Here is a 21,078-nt window from a genome sequence, read left to right on the forward strand (position 1 = left end):
AACAAGTCAGAGCAACTTAATGCAAGTCACAGACCATAAATGTTGGCTTGTTTCCCTTAACAAACTATTATATATATCGAGGGTATAGAGGACAAACGCCATATGTCCACTTTTTAGGTAAAATCGATGTACATTTATAAGTGATACTGTGAATAATACAAGCTACAAGAACACTTATGCACTGTCAGAAAAGTAGAATGCAAATATTTTATGAATGTTTTCAACACAATATTTTGCTCTATTTTAATATTCGAATGGGATTTATAAACTCATTTTTCTCGAGATTATGTTTATTTGGACATACTGCGTTTGTCTTCTATACTCTATACCCTCGATATATATAAATAAATAAATATATATATATATATATATATATATATAAATATAGTACATATACTATGTTCTAGTGGGCTAGATTTGAATTTTAAAGATTAACTTACAGGTAATGAAGACACAGTCAAAGCACATTTAAAAATTTTTATTTTGAGGACACCTCCCCACACAAAAACAAGAATACTTTAGAAATTAGCAATGGAACTGCATTAAAAATATATAAAAGTTGTCATACATTTTTGATAACAGAACAGACTGACGACCCCACATTCCTACAAGTAGCTGTACTAAACACAGTCCTGTCTGAACAAGCTCTACAAACTTTAGTCAGTTATTCTCAGGTATTCTGGTCTAGGTGACATTAAGACAGCACTGAAGGTGAGAGAACTAGCCAAAATATGATGTCCACAGGTGAAAAAATGTGTCAGACAACTTTATTCCCCCATACAGACAGGTGAAAAAAGACACTAGACTTAGACACAGTGACAAAACCTAGTTCTCCTGGTTGTACAAAATATCTCGTTGGTGCTGCAGTTCACTGAAACGTCTTTGTAATTCTCTCTCTCTCTCTGTCTGTCTCTGGACATCCTCTGTCAGGGACTGGTGATGGAAACAAACATTATTACAAGTTGAAATAAAGCGCAACCTCTCATTTTTTTACTTTCTCGTATATACGAAGTATAGAGAAAGTCTTGTAATCGAGCAAAACTAAAAATCGAGATTTTTATAAATCTCGACGTTTTACACCTCACTGATACGGAAAAACATAATTTTGCAATCTTGTCCGTATGTCTGTGTGTGTGTCTGTCTGTCTGTTTGTGTTTAAACACGATAACTTGAATACCGTTACAGCTAGGTTGATGAAATTTTATATATAAGTATTTTATCAAAATTGTAGATCCTGATCAACTTTTGAGCGATTTCAGATAACCGGAAATGGTACTTTTTCTACTTTGAATTTTTCAAAAGCCTATAACTTGAGAACTATTTCAGATAGATAAACGAAATTTCACATGTAAGTAAAAGATCTATATCTCTACCTTCTGTCAAATTTTGAGTAATTTCCATTGACCGGAAGTACTAATTTACGCTATTTCCGATATTTCAAAAAACGCATGTAAATTTATAAAGTACTAATAATATTGCGCACTATTATGCACATTTTGTTTTGGTGCTCGCTTAATGCACAATTTATTTTTCTACAAGATTCTATTCTATTTTTAAAAGTTTAAGTAATAAAAAATCATGTCTATATTCCGAGTTATATAAGAATATTCGAGAAAGTTTAGGGGAGATCACTCCCGGCTTACATGTTAGGAAATAAAGAGCATTAATAAAATACTTAAAAAAAACTTTTTAAAAAACCACGTTTTTCTTGTGGACTAAAAAGTAGAAAATAACTATTTACATACATTTGATGACAAAAAACGTGGGTACGTTCACCATCAAATTTCCCGACCCATCTGCCCGACCCACGTTTTTTGTCATCAAATGTATGTAAATAGTTATTTTCTACTTTTTAGTCCACAAGAAAAACGTGGTTTTTTAAAAAGTTTTTTTTAAGTATTTTATTTTCTCCTTTTTAGTCCGTTGCTACACATGAAAAACGTGGTTTTTAAAAAAGTTTTTTATATAGTTTATTTTCTACTTTATCTAATGACTTGATTAAGTATGACTTGACTAAGTGTTTATAAATACACCGACTAAAAAAAATCTTGAGCGACCAGGATTCGAACCTGGGTTGTCGCGGCCACAACGCGAAGTACTAACCACTATACGATCACGGCCAGCGCGCTCACATCGATTGGGGCCGAAGTAACTGTGTCAATAAGCCTCCAGTCTTGTCGGTATCTTTAGAAATCATGTCCTCAATTTTATGGTCCTTGGGGCGTAATTAAATGAAGCTAATTACGGTCTCTAATTGCTAGTTTTTATGATTGCATCTGAAATTGTTAGGCGAAAGTAACCTGCATGCCAAATTTCAGATCTATAGAGCAATCAGAAGTGGGCTAATTTTCGATGTCAATTTTAACAACAAACACATCCACACGAAGCTGAGTTAATAAAAACGTGTTAAAATATAAAATATTTGTCATAATTGTTCAAAAGCTCTATAACAAACTTCTAAACTTCAGGAGTGAAACAATATCTACCACAAACTTGTAAATTTCAGGATAGAAACAATTTTTACAACAAACTTCTAAAGTTAAGGAGTGAAACAATATCTACCACAAACTTGTAAATTTCAGGATAGAAACAATTTCTACAACAAACTTCTAAAGTTAAGGAGTGAAACAATATCTACCACAAACTTCTAATCTTTAGAATTGAAACAATGTTATCAACATATCTTAAATGTTTAGGACTGAAGCAATGTGTAATACAAACCTCTAATCTCTTTGGAATGGCTCCCAGTTCATGCTGCCTTAAGTGTTCAAATGTGTTCAGCTCAACACGTGTGTTCTCTATTTGTTCTGTCACTTCCTGGAACTGTTTCACCAAACCCTGGGCTCTGGACTGTAGGAAACAACACAATAGTATCACAATCAGAATGGCAGGTACAACTATTTGTATAGAGATTGTAGGAAACAACACAATATAGAGACTGTAGGAAACAACACAATAGTATCAGCACTCAATCAGCATGGCAGGTACAACTATTTGTATAGAGATTGTAGGAAACAACACAATATAGAGACTGTAGGAAACAACACAATAGTATCAGCACTCAATCAGCATGGCAGGTACAACTATTTGTATAGAGATTGTAGGAAACAACACAATATAGAGACTGTAGGAAACAACACAATAGTATCACAATCAGAATGGCAGGTACAACTATTTGTATAGAGATTGTAGGAAACAACACAATATAGAGACTGTAGGAAACAACACAATAGTATCAGCACTCAATCAGCATGGCAGGTACAACTATTTGTATAGAGATTGTAGGAAACAACACAATATAGAGACTGTAGGAAACAACACAATAGTATCAGCACTCAATCAGCATGGCAGGTACAACTATTTGTATAGAGATTGTAGGAAACAACACAATATAGAGACTGTAGGAAACAACACAATAGTATCACAATCAGAATGGCAGGTACAACTATTTGTATAGAGATTGTAGGAAACAACACAATATAGAGACTGTAGGAAACAACACAATAGTATCAGCACTCAATCAGCATGGCAGGTACAACTATTTGTATAGAGATTGTAGGAAACAACACAATATAGAGACTGTAGGAAACAACACAATAGTATCAGCACTCAATCAGCATGGCAGGTACAACTATTTGTATAGAGACTGTAGGAAACAACACAATATAGAGACTGTAGGAAACAACACAATAGTATCAGCACTCAATCAGCATGGCAGGTACAACTATTTGTATAGAGATTGTAGGAAACAACACAATATAGAGACTGTAGGAAACAACACAATAGTATCAGCACTCAATCAGAATGGCAGGTACAACTATTTGTATAGAGATTGTAGGAAACAACACAATATAGAGACTGTAGGAAACAACACAATAGTATCACAATCAGAATGGCAGGTACAACTATTTGTATAGAGATTGTAGGAAACAACACAATATAGAGACTGTAGGAAACAACACAATAGTATCAGCACTCAATCAGCATGGCAGGTACAACTATTTGTATAGAGATTGTAGGAAACAACACAATATAGAGACTGTAGGAAACAACACAATAGTATCAGCACTCAATCAGCATGGCAGGTACAACTATTTGTATAGAGATTGTAGGAAACAACACAATATAGAGACTGTAGGAAACAACACAATAGTATCAGCACTCAATCAGCATGGCAGGTACAACTATTTGTATAGAGACTGTAGGAAACAACACAATATAGAGACTGTAGGAAACAACACAAGAGTATCAGCACTCAATCAGCATGGCAGGTACAACTATTTGTATAGAGATTGTAGGAAACAACACAATATAGAGACTGTAGGAAACAACACAATAGTATCAGCACTCAATCAGCATGGCAGGTACAACTATTTGTATAGAGATTGTAGGAAACAACACAATATAGAGACTGTAGGAAACAACACAAGAGTATCAGCACTCAATCAGCATGGCAGGTACAACTATTTGTATAGAGATTGTAGGAAACAACACAATATAGAGACTGTAGGAAACAACACAATAGTATCAGCACTCAATCAGCATGGCAGGTACAACTATTTGAATAGAGACTTGACTGTAGGAAACAACTATTTCAATAGGGATTTAACTGGAATGGGAGCAAGATAATAACACTACCTTCCCCCTCCCTCATCTCTGATTACCCTCATCAAAAAGTAATGCTTGGGTTATGACCAGGGTTTATATTAGAATTAGGAGAAAGGATAGGGTTTGTGGGAGGTTGATGGTCCCTCTTTTTTGTATTCTTTACAATGCCTTGGGAAAGTATGCACTATGATTTATTTATATATTCTGTTGGCTCATTTCAGGAAATCCAAAGAATGTCGAGTCTTTTTATAAAACCACAGGTCTCTCACTTTACTGAAACATAGCTAATAGGACTCTAGAGGGATATTTGACAGGGGAGTAATTTTATGGGGGGCAAGGTAGTGTTCTAGTTTCAGATAGAAAAATAAGCACAAAAATATTAATATTAAAGTGCATGATCATCAAAACTAATAGTAGGTTGTCGCCTAAGCTTTTAAACTTTATTATTGTTCAAGATGACTTAAATAATTAAAAACTACATTTATTTACCTTCAACTTGATACCAATTTTAATTATCAAATTTAATAGGTAGCTTAGAAAATGATTTGTGAAAAAACGCGTTTTTAAATAAAGCAATTCACATTTTGCTTACTTTTATTATGTTCTGCTTGATATTCTCAGTAATTAGACGAAAAAATGTACAAATTACAAGTTTGCATCAAACACTAATCGTCCATTGTTAAAACTAGATTGATATCGTTCAATAATAAGCAAAAATAACGAGTTTAAGTATATATTTCTGAAAAAACCATGAAACACTGTTATAAATGGAACCACAGTATCATCATTTTCGGCAGCCATCATTACCATGACGACGGTAAAAAAGTATCATATTAAATGAAAATTAAAAAATAATTAACAGTTGAACATACTTGGATACAGTAATAGTATCAGTAATTTATGAAAACGTCATGGTATCCATTTCAGCAGTGATGGATTAAGTCATAAGCTAAAATGCTGATATGAGCTAAGAGTGCAGTGTTATATTTCTAGGAGAAGTAATGGCAGAATTTTGAGATATATATGTATGTTTTACACAGAGACCACTGCTTGCAAGTTACTGGTTTTGTGGATGGATGTAGATATACTGTGGGAGAGTGACTTAGTGGACACATTAAAATATGAGCTTACAGGTATGAGGGCAGAGTGCAGAGAGGTAACACTGTACTCAACTGATGAAACATAATATGTAACATCATTCAAATAGACATACCTGGTATCCACCTAATAAAATTTTCAATTTTTTCTCAAACTTGGCAGCTAGTTTGGCATCTCTGGTCATGTGGTTCCTGTTGGTCTGAAATAATAATCAATAAAATCTTTCAGACTTTACTTTACTAAATGGTACCAAAATTGTGTTGTGACTGATCTTAAAAGATGATAAAAGAATGAACAAAAAAAAAGCAAACCAAAGAAAGAAGTCTAAAAACTGTAACCTAACAGCAAGGAACCAATGTGAATCACCTCTAATCTCTTCTCTAGTGACTCTATTCTCTCCTTCTTGCTGGCCAAGTTGGCCCTGGTGTATCTGTTCTGGCTGGGTAAAAACAAGACCTGTGAGTAGCACTCCTCCCAGACCTGTGGTACAACAACAACATTAGCTCTCAAAAATTTTTTAATTAAACATATAGAATATGACTTGTTAAGTACACTTTGATAAATGCCTGTCATATCCACATGTTGAATCAGCCAAAAAGGATGCTCCCATGGTTTTAATAAAAGTGTCATCCAGGAACTAAAGATTTTAACTAAAGATTAAAATGATTCAAACCTGAGCAAAAGCTTCTTGTGAGAGGTCACCATGACCCATTCCTTCCTTAACAACCAGCATTTCTTTCTGCAGCAGTTCATCAGCCTAAGGAATTTTATGGATTTAGAAAGGACAAAACTTTCGTACAAATGTACATGATTTATATACATGCATTTATGTTTGTGAAATACATTAATAGGCTACTGTATTTTCTGGTAGACAAAATAATTTTTAAACATGGGAAAATCTCAAAAGTCTTGGGTTATCTTATTCACAGGTTGTTGGTAAATACCACATATTGTAAATTTTTGGTCCTTTAAGAATTAAATAAAAATATGTTTACCTATTTCCTGATAAACACATTTTGTGGACAAATATTGAAAGTAACATACGTGATTTCTTCACTGATCTTGTGACTGACCTTTTTCATATCATTGGGATCTATCTCAGTGTAGGGGTTCTTGTCCAGATAGGCCAAATGTGCTGCCTGGTTGGCTGCTACCTTCTGTGGGGCTGGGGTTTTAGCACCTGGCCCCACACCCATCTGAGCATCAGTAGGACAGAAGACAGCATCGTGGTGGAGCATTATCAGTACTTCCTGCTTGATCAGCTCTTCTGCCTAGTTAAAAACATCAGAACATAATCCCCATGTATACAGCTTGTATGTTCATACATTTAATCTACCAAGATCTGGTTTTGAAATCAGAGCCTCACCTTTTGTAGTTCTGTCAAAGGGGGGTCATTAGGACCCGAGGGTCGCATGATGTTTGTGTTCACGTCGTAGGGGCGGGGCAAACTCCTCTGGACAGCGAGTGACCGCAGCTTGAGTTCAGCCAGACGTTTCTGTTCCTTCTCCCACTCGGCTCTCTCGTCCAGGTCTGCCTGATCCTCCACCACCCTCCTGGTCCCGTGGCCCTCCCCATCCATCCCCTGCTCGTCCTCTGGCACAACTATTTCATAATCATTTTTAGGCATGGGGAGACCAGCCAGTCCTTTCCTGAGTTGATCCAGCTGATCAGGCTATGATTGGGGGCAGATAAATGTTTAATTAACATTAAATGATACACAACACTGTTTGATTATTATTATAACATCAAATATAATCAATAAAAGATAAGCCAACTAAACTTCTAGAAGCAAGATTATTATTTAAAATATTTATTAGTGTGATATAATAATATGCAAGCTAGGAAAAAATACTTCAGTACAATGAAAAAGATGTAAGACTTTACCTGGAACATCTTTTCTCCCATATCATCATCCTCATTAATATTCAGCTTGTCTCTTAGTGGTGTGGACATAGGAGTGGACTGGTCAGTGTTAGGTCTCTGTATGCCTGGTCTGGGTGTTAATCCTGACAAACAAAACATGGTTCAAGAGAAAAGGATTTAATTATTGAAAAGAAATCTTCCTTCAAAATACTATAAAAAAGGAGAATTCATGAATTCATACATTAAATCAGTTAGGAAGTGAATAAGTTTGATCCGGGTAAAGAATGCTGACCTATGTCTGGGTGTCCGGGAGTTCTAAGTGGGGTTCCTAACACAGTGTTGGGGGTGGCAGCAACGTGCCTCTGGGGGGTGACCCCACTGAAGTCGCTGTCATGTAGTGGTGTGTTCAAACCTCCCTTCAGTGGGGTGTCCACATTGGTCAGGGCCATTATGTTTTGAGCTTCCTGTGAAGGTAGTGATGAGTTTAAGTATAAGTTATACAAGGCATAGTGAGTTGTAATTCTAATTCTTTTTAAATGACTAATTTTATAAACACGCATTCTATTTCAAAGAATACCATTAGATCTGTATGTAATAAGAAATATTTTTTTTAATGGTATGATTTGGTATGATAACGCATACAAATATTTTTATTTCTAAATAGTCTAATAATCCCAATCATATTTGTAAAACATGTCTAGGAAGACCAAGTGTAAAAGAGAAAGATTAAAAATCTGATCATCAACCCAATGCCCACCTGGAGAATAGTGTCTTGTACAGCAGGTGTTCTAGGTGTGCGCAGGTTGACGCCGCCAGGTGTGATGTTGTAATCCTGCAGCAGACCTTTAGAGGCGGAGTCATCGCGACCAGATTCCTCAACTTGCTGTCTGGCATACTCATTAGCTTGACCTACTTTGATTACCTACAGGGATCCACCAGATTCAATAACATGATTAACACAGGACAAACATTTCAGTCTGCAAAAAAAACTAATTGCACATTACAAACATGTAACATTCATTAACCACGCTATTAGTTGTCTTCACATACATTCAAAAACAATTATTAATTATGTTATTGAGTGAGAAACTGATTACAAATCATTTCTGGCATTTATTTTGCATAAACACAAGTAATGGTGAAATTCCGCTATGAATCAGTTTTAAAAGAATTGGTAAAAGAATGGCTTACCTCTTCAAGTTCCTCTTCTGAGATCTGTGGTGCTGGCAGTACAAGTTTGCTTCTCTTCTTCACTGGCTCTTGGAAACTGTCAGACATTAAGTCCACATTTAATAAATATATGAAATGTTGTATTTAACTTTTATTCAGACACTCTATACATGTTGAATGACATCATTAAAAGTGGGTTCACCATTTGTATTGGCGTTAATAAAATATTACTCACTTGGCTTGACTGGCTATTGATCCAGGAAGATCATTTTCTTTCCTTTTTTTCTGTTTTAGCTTGTCCTTCTTTCTCTCTCTCTGTAAACAGATAATGAAAATTAATCTTTTTTAAAAAAAATTCTAGTTTTATACTTTATTTCTATGCAGTAAAATATTTGTAAAATGAATGAATTATAATAACCTCTTCTTTTTCTCTACGCAGATCTCCATCTAAATTTTGTTGTCGTAACCTCTTGTAGTTGGGGTTTAAGGGATCAAAAACTTCTTGCGATGTGTCATAGAAGCCAGGAGCTGGACGCTTCTCAAATGGAATTTCTGCATTGTAATCAACTCCTCTCTTCTTTCTGCGCTTCTGTTTTACACTGAAATATTATGGAATAATCTAAAGCCTTACAGAATTGCTAATCGCCATTAACATTTTGTGAAACGCTGAAATATTGAGAAATAATTTTGACCTTAATGAAGAATTCATATATAATTTAAATTAATTTGTTTACACATTTAAATATTTGGAAATAACTTTCAACTTAATATATTATTGCTGATTAATTTTAATATCTCCATTATGACAGACAAGGTGATATGAGAAGAAAAAGTTACTTATTTTTACAAAGGCAAATTTTACACTAAGCCTTTTTTATTTTGTATAATTAAGGTCTAACGTATTAAGTGGGTGGCGATGATATACTGTCATTTATAGAAATCTAAACGCATGCACCGATTTGATCCACTTTGGCCACACTTGTGGACTATGACAAAAGGAAGGTCACAGCACACTTTCTGGCAAAATTGTATTAAGAGTCTAATTGTTTCAAATATTTGTATACACCTTATAGTCAAGCTATCCTTCCCGCATTTTTAATTAATTCAGTTTTCACAATTGGTGCGCTGCGTTAAACAGTCTTTAGAAGGTGCGCAACAGTCACTAAATAAAGCCTGTCTTTACTATTTCAGTATTTATCCTTAAAAAATAAAAAAAATTGGGCTGAAGTTAACTCCAAGTGCAATGAAAGCACAGTGTTATTATCATCTTGAAGAAAAAGTTTCCGTCGGCTTAAAAAACAACAACAGACAACTTACGCTATTCCTGCAGCTCTCAGTTCTCTCCTCTTCTGTAAAGCAGCCAATCGTCTGTGAGGAATTAACAGATTTATACATAATTTAATGACCAAAACACAAAAATTCTCTATACCATTAATTAAAATAAGAAAACCTGATGATGAAAAAATAAAGTAGCAACCATACAGAACAGTGGTGTGCAATCTAAGAGATGAGACAATACTTTTGAAGTAACTCCAATAAAAATAACCCAACCTGGCCTCTTCCAACTGTTTTTCTCTAGCCTTCCTTTTGGCCTTTTTGCCTTGTGTATTTGCAAGCCTAGCTCTTGCCTCAGACAGCATTTCCAACTCTGGGGAATTATATTTCTTTAATATTTACTATGGTTCAATGAGAAAAGTCATTTTCATGTAGGAATAAAAAATTATTTTTTTTAAATAGACTGAATAAGGTGCTAAAAAATAATTTGGTGTAAGCCCACCGTCTTCATCCATATCAACTGGATCTGGTCTAGCTGGCTTTGTCTCAGGGTTAGGATCAATTTCACCAGGTTTTAACTTTCTGGGATCATCCTCGTTGTCAGCCTCTCTGTTTTGGGCTTTGTCACTGCAGCCAAAACATATCAAATTATTGAATTCAAGCACACAACAATAATGACTCTTATAATGATCATAACCCCCATTCTTTAATGACTTTAGTCAAAACAAAGCCAGTAAAGGACAAGCTAAATTTTAAAGAAATGTGTTCAAACCCTTACAGCAAATACTCATAGTGTTCCAGACACTGAGCAGCTAAAGTTTAAAGAAATGTGTTTAAACCCTCACAGCAAATACTCATAGTGTTCCAGACACTGAGCAGCTAAAGTTTATTTAAGAAATGTGTTCAAACCCTTACAGCAAATACTCGTAGTGTTCCAGACACTGAGCAGCTAAAGTTTAAAGAAATGTGTTTAAACCCTTACAGCAAATACTCGTAGTGTTCCAGACACTGAGCAGCTAAAGTTTATATAAGAAATGTGTTCAAACCCTTACAGCAAATACTCGTAGTGTTCCAGACACTGAGCAGCTGTCCTGCCAATGATGGGAGCAATAGTTCTCCACTGTGTGGGCATCAGTTTGGCCAGGTGAAGCAGCTTTTCTTCTTCTTCTCTGCTCCATTCTGTTTTTTTAATGCTGGGATCCAGCCACTCGTACCTACAAACACATGTTTGTATCATATTGTAATGCATTTTAAATTGCATCTCATTTATACATTTAAAAAATAAAATAATAGTAACTAGAATTGTTATGGATCTATAACTTGGTTTACAAAGCTTGAAAGAAATTAGAATAATTTTAATTGCATCAACCAAGACCATAAAATTTTATGCCAGAGATATTTCCTTATTTACTTTGTTTGATCATTTACATTAGCCACTTATTTTAACAGGCTCAAATTAATAACAATTATTAATGCCCACAGTTGAATGAATTAGTCTTTAACAACTGAAAGTTACTAGGCTATATTATTGATTGTTCTTAATTTAGTTGATTTCACGTACAAAGCTGATAAAAAGAAAAAATTATTTAAAAAAAAAATTATTTGTAAGTACTACAGAAATGACAATAATTAATTGATTGCCTCTTACCATCTAGCTTTACATTGTTTGGCAGACTTTCTGTGCAGTAGAGATGCAATACGTGCCCATTGGTTTTTGCCATATTTCATAACAGCTGCTTTGAGAATTTCATCCTAAGTAGAAATACAGAGGCCAAATTACAATCAGTCTACATTAGTCTCAAATGGATATAAACAAGAGAATGAGAATTGGATGTTCAAAATACAGTTCAAAAGCCATGCATAGTAACATGCCTAGAAGTAAACAGAAACATATTTAAATACCAAAAAAACACTAACCTTAACTCTACCATTAAAACTGATTATCAGATACAAACTAGTCTCCACCCCTCTTGGCCTTATTCATTCCCACATTATAATTATTTAATACCCCCACATTTATATTAGACCTTAAAAGGAAGTGGTGTTAGTATCCTATTAATACTCTCTCACCCATTATACATGCCTTTAAAAATATGTGTCTATTCCTTTCTAATTTTAGGCAAAATAAAATAGAAGATTTATTGGTGTGAAAAGTATTGGCAGACAATTTTTTTCTACAATCAGAAAAAGCAAATTTCCTTTAAAACGCTGCAATATTTCATCTATAAAATAGGTAATTTAAGATTAGAAAAAAAAAATTATTCTCATTTGATTTTACAAGAAATTTCACATTTAGAATAATTTATTGTACATCCTGACCAGGGGTCAACACATTCTATCATTATTAACACTTTTTAAAATGATATTACCTCACCTCACTAAAAATTTTGTTTTTTAAAGACTGCGGCTATTCTAGTTAACTACAAATAGCCCTATGAAGGCTATTCATACTCTGACCAAATCAGCGTGGGGCATTTTTCTGTGATTCTTAAATCCAATTATTTATACAATATTTTTGCAACGCAGAACTTTTTTTAGATCTAACCTTATCACTAACCCTAACACTAATGCCTAAACCTAACCCTACTCTAATCCCCTTCCCTAATGCCTAACCCTAAACATACCTTAATCCCTATCCCTAAATGGCCTAAACCGTAACCTACCCTAGTGCTTAACTCTAAACTTGACCCTATACCCTAAACATAAAGTAAAATAAAAAAATCATAGCCAAAAAAGAAGGAACCCATGCCACGAAAGCAAACCAGCCAATGCGTAACCATTTTGATCACCCGAACAGTTCCAATAATGTTCAAAAGTCGAGTGTCATATGCAAGATAGTAAAAAAAATAATTGTTAACCCTTAAAGCACGCCAAGCCACTTATAATAGTTATAACGCATAAGACCCATGGCCCGTGCTTTAATGGTTAATAGGCTTGGTGGGAGTAATATGTAGGCCTATGTAATATGTGAATTTTTTTACCAAACCTGAATTCCAACAAGCCAATGATTTACTTTTAATTTTTAAACACTTTATTTTAAATTTGTATTGTTATAATGTAGATACATGCTGCAAACGTATTTCAAGTGCAATAAATCTGATGGGTCAAATTTTTACCACAAACAATCTACGTCGATGAATGAACAACTAATTTCATTGTGTCTCTATTGAACAAATTCTTTGACTTTGACTTTATGTACACTCTAAATCTAGTTTCAGAAAGCCAGAAATACTGGGATGTTTTCCTGACGCCTATTTCTTAACACTTAGGCTAACACTAATGTTAGCTAGGCCAATGCAAAAATTTAATTTCAGTAAAACAATATAATAGTTAGATATTTGGATAGGGGCTGTCAATCTGATTACAGATCAGTTTGAATTTTCAAAATCTGACCATAAACAAAAAAGTTATGAATTTTTTAGTCATTAAAAAATAGCAGTTTTTTCAGACAACCGGGGTAGACCCTGAAAGAGGAAAAATACTGGGAGGGTATGGACCAAATTTTTAAGCGTTTTTCACTAAAAGTGGTATAAAAGCCAGAATACTTTATCAATTGATGTAATTTTAAGACATTTTATAGATTTTTGTATGCTGAATCCAATGATGCTATTTTAAAAAGTGTCCTTCGATTACTCAACCTACTTATCTCATAGATTATGTAATACCCCCCTTTCAATTTTTTTTAAACATCTAATAATCAATGTGATAAGAAGTCATTCTTTAAATGTAACGCTGTTTTAATCTAAAATATGACATTTGTATATGCTCAAGCTAATGGTAGATTTAAAATGGTCCAACATTGTTACATAACTATCAAATGTTAAGGTTATGTAATCCCACCCTTTGCTCAAAATATACCATGAATTTGTTTTAAAATCACTTTTGCTCATTGTCAGTTAACTTCAAGTTAATAGCCTACTAGAAGAAAATATAAATAATCAAGTTTTTCAATACAAATAGAAGAATGCTATAGTAAATTTGTGATTATGTAACTTCTTAAAAGATGTTATGTAATCTATGTGCAATACTATAGGCCTACTCTGTTCCAAAAATAAAGGCCTATCTCATTATAATTATATTTCTTGTTATTTTAAATATCTTAATCCTTTTTGCTATAGAATTAGTCTAGTTAGAACACTCTGAGTCTGATCAGAATCAGAGTGTGTTTTATGGTAATTACGTAATATTATTACACATATTAAAGTTAATCATTTTTACAATGTCAATAAAATAAACTTTGGAGGAAAATATTTGTTTTTAAAAACTTGCACAAGGTATAGTTAAGTTATAGATATATAACATAAATTTATATTTATGCCCAATGTTTATTCTAGTAGTAAGTAGGTTTATGTATTTTGTAAGCCTACCAGTAGGCCTTTTACAATTAACAACTTTCTTAAGAAAAAAGCACGTGTTTGAGTGCTTGACTGTGTAGATCTAGTAGATTCTAGAAATTGTGTAAGATTACCGTGTTTGGCTATACACAGACACGTGTACCACCACCAGCTTTTGCCTAGATTTAGTTCAATCAGACATGTGGGTAACCAGGTCTTCTGACCAACGAATTTTATTGCCCTATTACGTAAACATGACCGCTGGATAGGCTAGTCGGCCAACCCGGTGAACGTGTCAGATGAATATTATGTAATCTCAGAGACAAAAGTCTGGCAAAATTTCCTGATCTATGCCCGAGGGTTAGTAACATCAACTCCACAAAGTGAAGGGGGAGGGAGGTGGGGTATGAAACCACCGTGTACCGTACGGGTGTTATACAACATCAAAAGCGATGCTCGTCGGCTTATCGCGTCACGGACTAGTGGGGGCGGGGTGAGGCTATGGGTGTTACATACGGTGTAGGATGGTCAGTGGCTACCCCCATCCACCCCACCCCATTTTGGTCGATTTGACAAGCTAGTAACCCCCACGTTGTTAGTGGTATTAACATTTGTAGAAAAGAGCCCCGGATATAATTTAATATATTTTTAAAGCCATTTTTACGAAAAAGTAATGTACACAATAATGAAACGTTACACGAATCACATCACAGCATTGTTTGATCGGGCCGAAGCTATTCGGATTAATTTCTAAAGAAGATTAATTTTGACGATTAGTCCTCAGCCGTAAATACTAACAAAACTTTTGTTTGACGTTTCAATGGGCTAAGACAAAGTTATGCAACATGTCTGAGTGCTTATAAATATAAAGTAGCAATAGCCGTCGAGTCAAACACGGGAACACATGTATCTATCTTTAGACATTGTTTATAGTATCATCCAATCGGATCAAGCGCCTAGCGTCACGTGACCACACACTCGGCTGTGCCACACGATGTGTAGATCACCAATCAGTCGGACGGCGGCCGACGCGTTAATTTTTATTTTCGTTCGGTTTTAAAATGTATGGACGGCTTTATTACGAGGTGCTATAATACATGTCATACATTACAATAAACGGCGGGATTTCGGGAATACAGCTCAGGGTTCAAATGTAAAATATGTCCAATAATAGACCGGGAAACTTGGTTCAACTTTGCGGTCCGATATCTCCACAAGTATTTAACTTATTTTGACCACGAACCCTGAGCGTTATACGTCTACATTTAATGTATTCGTCTGCCAAATTTGACTGTTGTAGTACGTAAACTCGATACGTGTATACACATTTTGTAACGCGTCATCAGGTTAAAGACAGCGATTTGAAGCACAGCAGGGCGGTTCAGTCAGACAGCGGTCGGCGCGTCGTGTTTATATTTTCGGTCCAATTCAAAGTCTATAGACGTCCTTATTATAGGGCCTTATATGACATATCATACATATTAATAAACGTCGAGATTTCAGGAATACAGCTCAGGGTTCAAATAAAAAATCGGTCCATAAATAGCTCAAATAACTTAGTTTAACTTTGCGGTCCGATATCTCCGAAAGTATTTAACATATTTTAACCAAGAACCCTGAGCGTTATACGTGTACATTTAATCTATTCTTCTACCAAGTTTCACAGTTGTAGTACGAAAACTCACAGAGTCTATAGACTCAAAGTAACACCCCCCTTTTAAAAAGGTGAAAAAGCCTCCCCCCTAATCGGCACGTCGCCGCGGGGGGTAAAAAATGCGATTTAATCGGCGATTTCTTCAACGTCTGAAATAATAGAGAAATCAAACTAATACAGTTAAAAAGGTTATTCAATTACGAACAGAATGATGTATAACATGTTAATATAAACACAATAAAAGCATGCAAAAAACGTAATTAAACATGCAGGGGGTAGGGAAAAGCCGATTTGTCCGATTTTCTCGGCAGCGGCATTGGCCTAGCTACTAATGTAGGGAAATTTTAAAAAATAAGCTAATGTGAGCTAACAATAATCCCAAGTAGGCATACATTTTTTGGGTGTGGAGAAATTGCGAGGTGCGAAAAGGCGAGACGGTAAACTGCAAGAATAAAATGCGAGATATACCTGTGGAATCACAGGTAAATAGAGAGACACAATTTGCGAAAATAAATTTGTTTCATGTTTTTTGTTTCTTTTTTAAGTTATACACTAAAGATGATATATCACATTCTTATTTTTTTTTTATATAATTTGATTTTGTATTAAACAATCTTAACATCCTCTGGCTGCCGCTCTCGTTTTCTTGTCAGCGGGAGAAAAATCCTGCCTTGATAGACATGTCAGTGCGAGTTTATAAAGAGAATACTATTTTAGGCTATATTTTAAAAATCTATACCTAGATATTCAAAATTTTAAACATTCTGATGTTTTTTAATCTGCGCAAGAAAAAAAGGAACGGCGTTTGAGGGGTTGGTACACATATTGAACCGTCCCACTTTACTTATTAAATCTACAACATGACTTAATAAGCGCGACCTTAATATCATGCTGCTTTGTTTTTTCGAGGGGAAAAAGTATACCCCCATGCCACAACGCCATTCATGATCAATACCTCGGTGAATTATTTTTCGCTCGGTTTCAATGAGTATTCAGCCTTCCCTCTTCTCCACCGAATTTTTTTTTAAAAATTACTAACGTGGTCGGGGTCAAAAGTGTAACTTTTGATTCAAGAAAGAGAGTGGGTGATACTGAAACAACGCAGCTGTTTCTGTAATAGTAAAAATAAATTTTACAGGAAATTTGAAATCTCATTACTTAATTAATTAGTTAATTTAATTATGCTAAAGAAAATAAAGGGAAATACATTATTTATTAAGTTTATTAGTTTAAATGTATTACGGCACAACACACAAGACTATACGTGTGTGGTATGTATATATTATATATATATATATATATATTATTGTTTTGAGTTTATATTTAACTCAATGCAACAAACCCGCCGGTTGGTTGAGGCTACACCTAGGGTTCGTTCTGCTATGTCAGAGGTGGGCAACGTGTGGCCTGCGAGACATTCAGAAAACCCTGCCTTAAACTGAAATTTGCTTCATGTCCGCGACCGAAAGTTCGTCTCGTATTTTTTTCCATTAGAGCAGGCAGTGAAAATACGCACTTGTCAGTTTTATTTCAGTTTTGTCTATGCAACAATAAAATTTTAAAATTTCTAAATTAAGTGAATACATGAACCATCCGAAAAGCGTAAAATTGGTGAGCAATCACTTGTGTTTAATGAAGAATGGGCACACAGTGTTTACTGTGTCACGAAACGATTGCCATATTTAAGGAGTACAATCTGAAACGACACCACAAAACAAAACATAATCATTTTAAACGGTGCGGCTCTCCATTTATTCCCGCTACCATTTTAGTGGCCCTCAAGCCAAAACAATCGCCCACCCCTGTGCTACGTAATAAAACAAAATTTATTTGCAACAATACAATATATGTTTGTGCTGGCAGGCGGCCTCAGTGTTCTGCACAAAAGAAATAAGTTGATCTATCATTGGCGGTATTTCGGGCGGTTTCGAACAAGGTGGTATTCTAAGTCTACACAAAAGATGGTTAATGTCTAGGAACGGAAAAATCGAAAGTTTTAACAATGTAAACGAAAAGTCTTTTAAGTCTGCATCAAATATCCCTGTAAATCGGTCGCGGTAATATTTTCGCAGTTTTGCATCCTACCACCCCCGTAAGTATCCGGTGGTGGTAAAATGCGAGGCAAAAATATATGGTTTTCGCGCCCTTACCACCTCGCTATTTCACTTTCCGCGCCTTGCAATTTCCCCATACCCCATTTTTTTAATTAATTTGGGAATCATAAAATTGTGACATAGGCCTATGCTTTAATTTAGTCTTTTATTTTGAAAATAAAAAAATACAATGAAACAAAGAATTAGATTAGAAGAATTATCACGCAAATTGTGTCTCACTATACACCCGTAAAAAAGTAATTACTAATTACGCAAGTATGTCTCACATTTTACCGCCTCACGATTTGAGTGACACGAACACCCATCCACCATTGTCATGTTATGTTTCGATTGTGTGAAGATTTCTGTAGATTGTAGATCTAAGTCTAGAAATCTACTATTCTAAATTTTAGCTGAGGCCAAACTCAAACCCCAAGTCAACTGGAAAGAAGCAAAGTTTGATCTAAAATAATAAAAATATGGACTAGTTCAGGGGTCTCCAAACTGCGGCCCGCGAGGCCCTCTCATCTGGCCCGCTGAGATATTTTAGTCCACGGAAAAAACGTTTGTTGGTGATGATGAGGAACTTTGCCTCAGAAAAATCAAAGACATGCCCGGAAGAAACTGGCCCCCAAACTGAAATTTGATAGTTAATGCGGCCCTCGGACTGAAAAGTTTGGAGACCCCTGGACTAGTTCATCAGACAGACTCAGTTGACTATATCTCTAATATTATCTAGATTCTAATTATAAATATTAAATAAATTCTAATCTAGAAATCTAGATCTAGAATTTCTAGAGCTTAGAATTAGATCAAGATTCTAGATCTAGGGTTTGGGTTAAAAAAGTTTCAAGCACTAGCACAAAAAGTCAAAGCGGGAGGGAAGCGTTACAAATCATTGTTAGATCCCTCTAGTTTTAATTAATTTAATTAGGCTAACTACAATGATCTAACAATTTAACAAACCTCGGTGTTTCTCCAAACACCACCTTTTATCATAATACGCGGCATTTTCGTAAGTTGTTGAGAGTTGCAATAAATACAACAAATAAATTTAACAGTTCTTGTTCTCTACATTTATTTTATTTTGCAAGTCCTGCGATAAACCGGAAATGTTATAAAACTAGGAGCATGCAAATGAAAAATAATGAGAATTATTCCCCTTCGGCTTAGGGTCATTAATATTCATTTGATAAGAATAATGTTCGATATTTTATTTGTTTAAGGGGTCGTACATAAATGCAGAGACGTAGCGACCCTTCCCGGCGCCCGGGGACAAACTTTTCAATTTGCACCCCCCCTCAAGATTTTGATTTGCACCCCCCTCGACCTTTCAATTTATTTTTCCAACCCATTTTGGCGCCCCCTAAGGTCGGCGCCGGGGACATGTGTCTGGCTGTTGTGACGATGTGTGTCGGAGGGGAGGCGTGAGGGGGAGGTAAAAATCGTCCAAAAAAGCGTGACTTCATTTATAGATGACCCCCTAAGTAAAAAAAAAAAGGAACTGCGCGCAGTGGCGGAACTAGAAAAAAAGAGCCACCCTGTGTAGACACTTTTTATTAGGCAAAAGCATGTGTTAGCTTCTGTATAACATCACTACTGTTGTAGATCTGTTTGTTTTTTACAAAATAGGTGGGTCTGGCTTTTTGTGATGATGTGTGACTGAGGGGAGGGGGGAGGTAAAAAATCGTCCAAAAAAAGCATGACGTCAAATCACACATCATAGATAACAAATCAACTACTTAAGCACACTTGAATGTATAACTATTGTTCTAATGTTGTCAGCCCCCTCCCTCACACACTTGCACACACACCACACACTCACGTAGGCTGTTGTATAATAATTTGCTTGATCGGATGATATGTAGATTTATAAATTTCCGATGTGGTTCCACTCCGATTCGCTTCAATGGACACTGTATTTGGTGTCACCCCCTAAATGAAATGCGTTAATTTGTGCAAACATTGTATTAATCCACCTAGAAAAAGCGTCTAGGGTCTTAATTCTACCAGTTACTAATTCAAGCTGAAATTTCTTTTATTTGTAGTAAATTATTACATTTGGTGTCACCCCCACCCCCACCCCAGTTGTGGATTGACGTGTCAGATATTACAATTCTCAAGAAAACCTTTTCCCTCAGGTAAATTTTACAAACTGTTGATTACAAACTTGCTTTGGCAATATATCATTTTTTTAAAACTTATTTGTTAATACTTTTTTTATTTTACACTCCCCCCCCACCCCCTCAAACGAAATAGAATTGAAATTATAAACTTTAACCAGTGTCCGACCCCACCCACCAGAAACTTTTAGTCCGACCATCACCCTTTAAAAAAGTTTCAAGCGACCCCACTTTCTCCACGAAGGAAAACATCTAAAAGAAACACTGTTGCAGTGCTCAAGCTAAAGTAAATAAACAACAGACAGCCACGTTCAATAATCTAGAGACGCCTTATATTGCCTACTTTTATTATCTTCCACGTTCAAAATGTCTTGCCATTCCTTCGCGGCACGACAGCATGATAGGATGATCACAACTCTCTAGTTACATATAGGCCTACATTATGATATAGGACTAAGAAGTGTGTTTAACCTGAACAGTTACCTGTAGGCCTACATTATGATATAGGACTAAGAAGTCTGTTTCACCTGAACAGTTACCTATAGGCCTACATTATGATATAGGACTAAGAAGTCTGCTTCACCTGAACAGTTACCTATAGGCCTACATTATGATATAGGACTAAGAAGTCTGTTTCACCTGAACAGTTACCTATAGGCCTACATTATGATATAGGACTAAGAAGTCTGTTTCACCTGAACAGTTACCTATAGGCCTACATTATGATATAGGACTAAGAAGTCTGCTTCACCTGAACAGGATGGGCTTCTTTAAACAATCAACATGTTTACCCCGGGATAAACTAGTGTACGCCAACAACCTATACTGTTTAACTACTAGCTTTATTTTAGTATCAAATA

At 35.3% G+C, this 21,078-nt stretch overlaps 1 protein-coding gene across 1 annotated transcript; it reads right to left on the reverse strand.

The window, feature by feature from the left end:
* Positions 1–463: 463 nt before the first annotated feature.
* LOC131940040 (cell division cycle 5-like protein) lies at positions 464–19,208 on the reverse strand. Its single transcript, XM_059298580.1, has 19 exons — positions 19,062–19,208; positions 11,663–11,766; positions 11,067–11,228; positions 10,517–10,641; positions 10,291–10,387; positions 10,057–10,107; positions 9,158–9,338; positions 8,975–9,054; positions 8,761–8,836; positions 8,327–8,491; positions 7,862–8,033; positions 7,591–7,712; positions 7,073–7,378; positions 6,780–6,977; positions 6,380–6,463; positions 6,073–6,186; positions 5,822–5,905; positions 2,722–2,850; positions 464–933 (listed from the first exon to the last, which is right to left on the reverse strand). Exons 1-19 carry the CDS (start codon positions 19,104–19,106, stop codon positions 826–828), a joined length of 2,403 nt encoding a protein of 800 aa, XP_059154563.1. The 5' UTR covers positions 19,107–19,208; the 3' UTR covers positions 464–825.
* Between the last annotated feature and the right edge of the window lie 1,870 nt (positions 19,209–21,078).

Source organism: Physella acuta, unplaced genomic scaffold (genome assembly GCF_028476545.2).
Source record: "Physella acuta isolate Inbredline_101_S28 unplaced genomic scaffold, ASM2847654v3 ptg000308l, whole genome shotgun sequence".
NCBI lineage: Eukaryota > Metazoa > Mollusca > Gastropoda > Physidae > Physella > Physella acuta.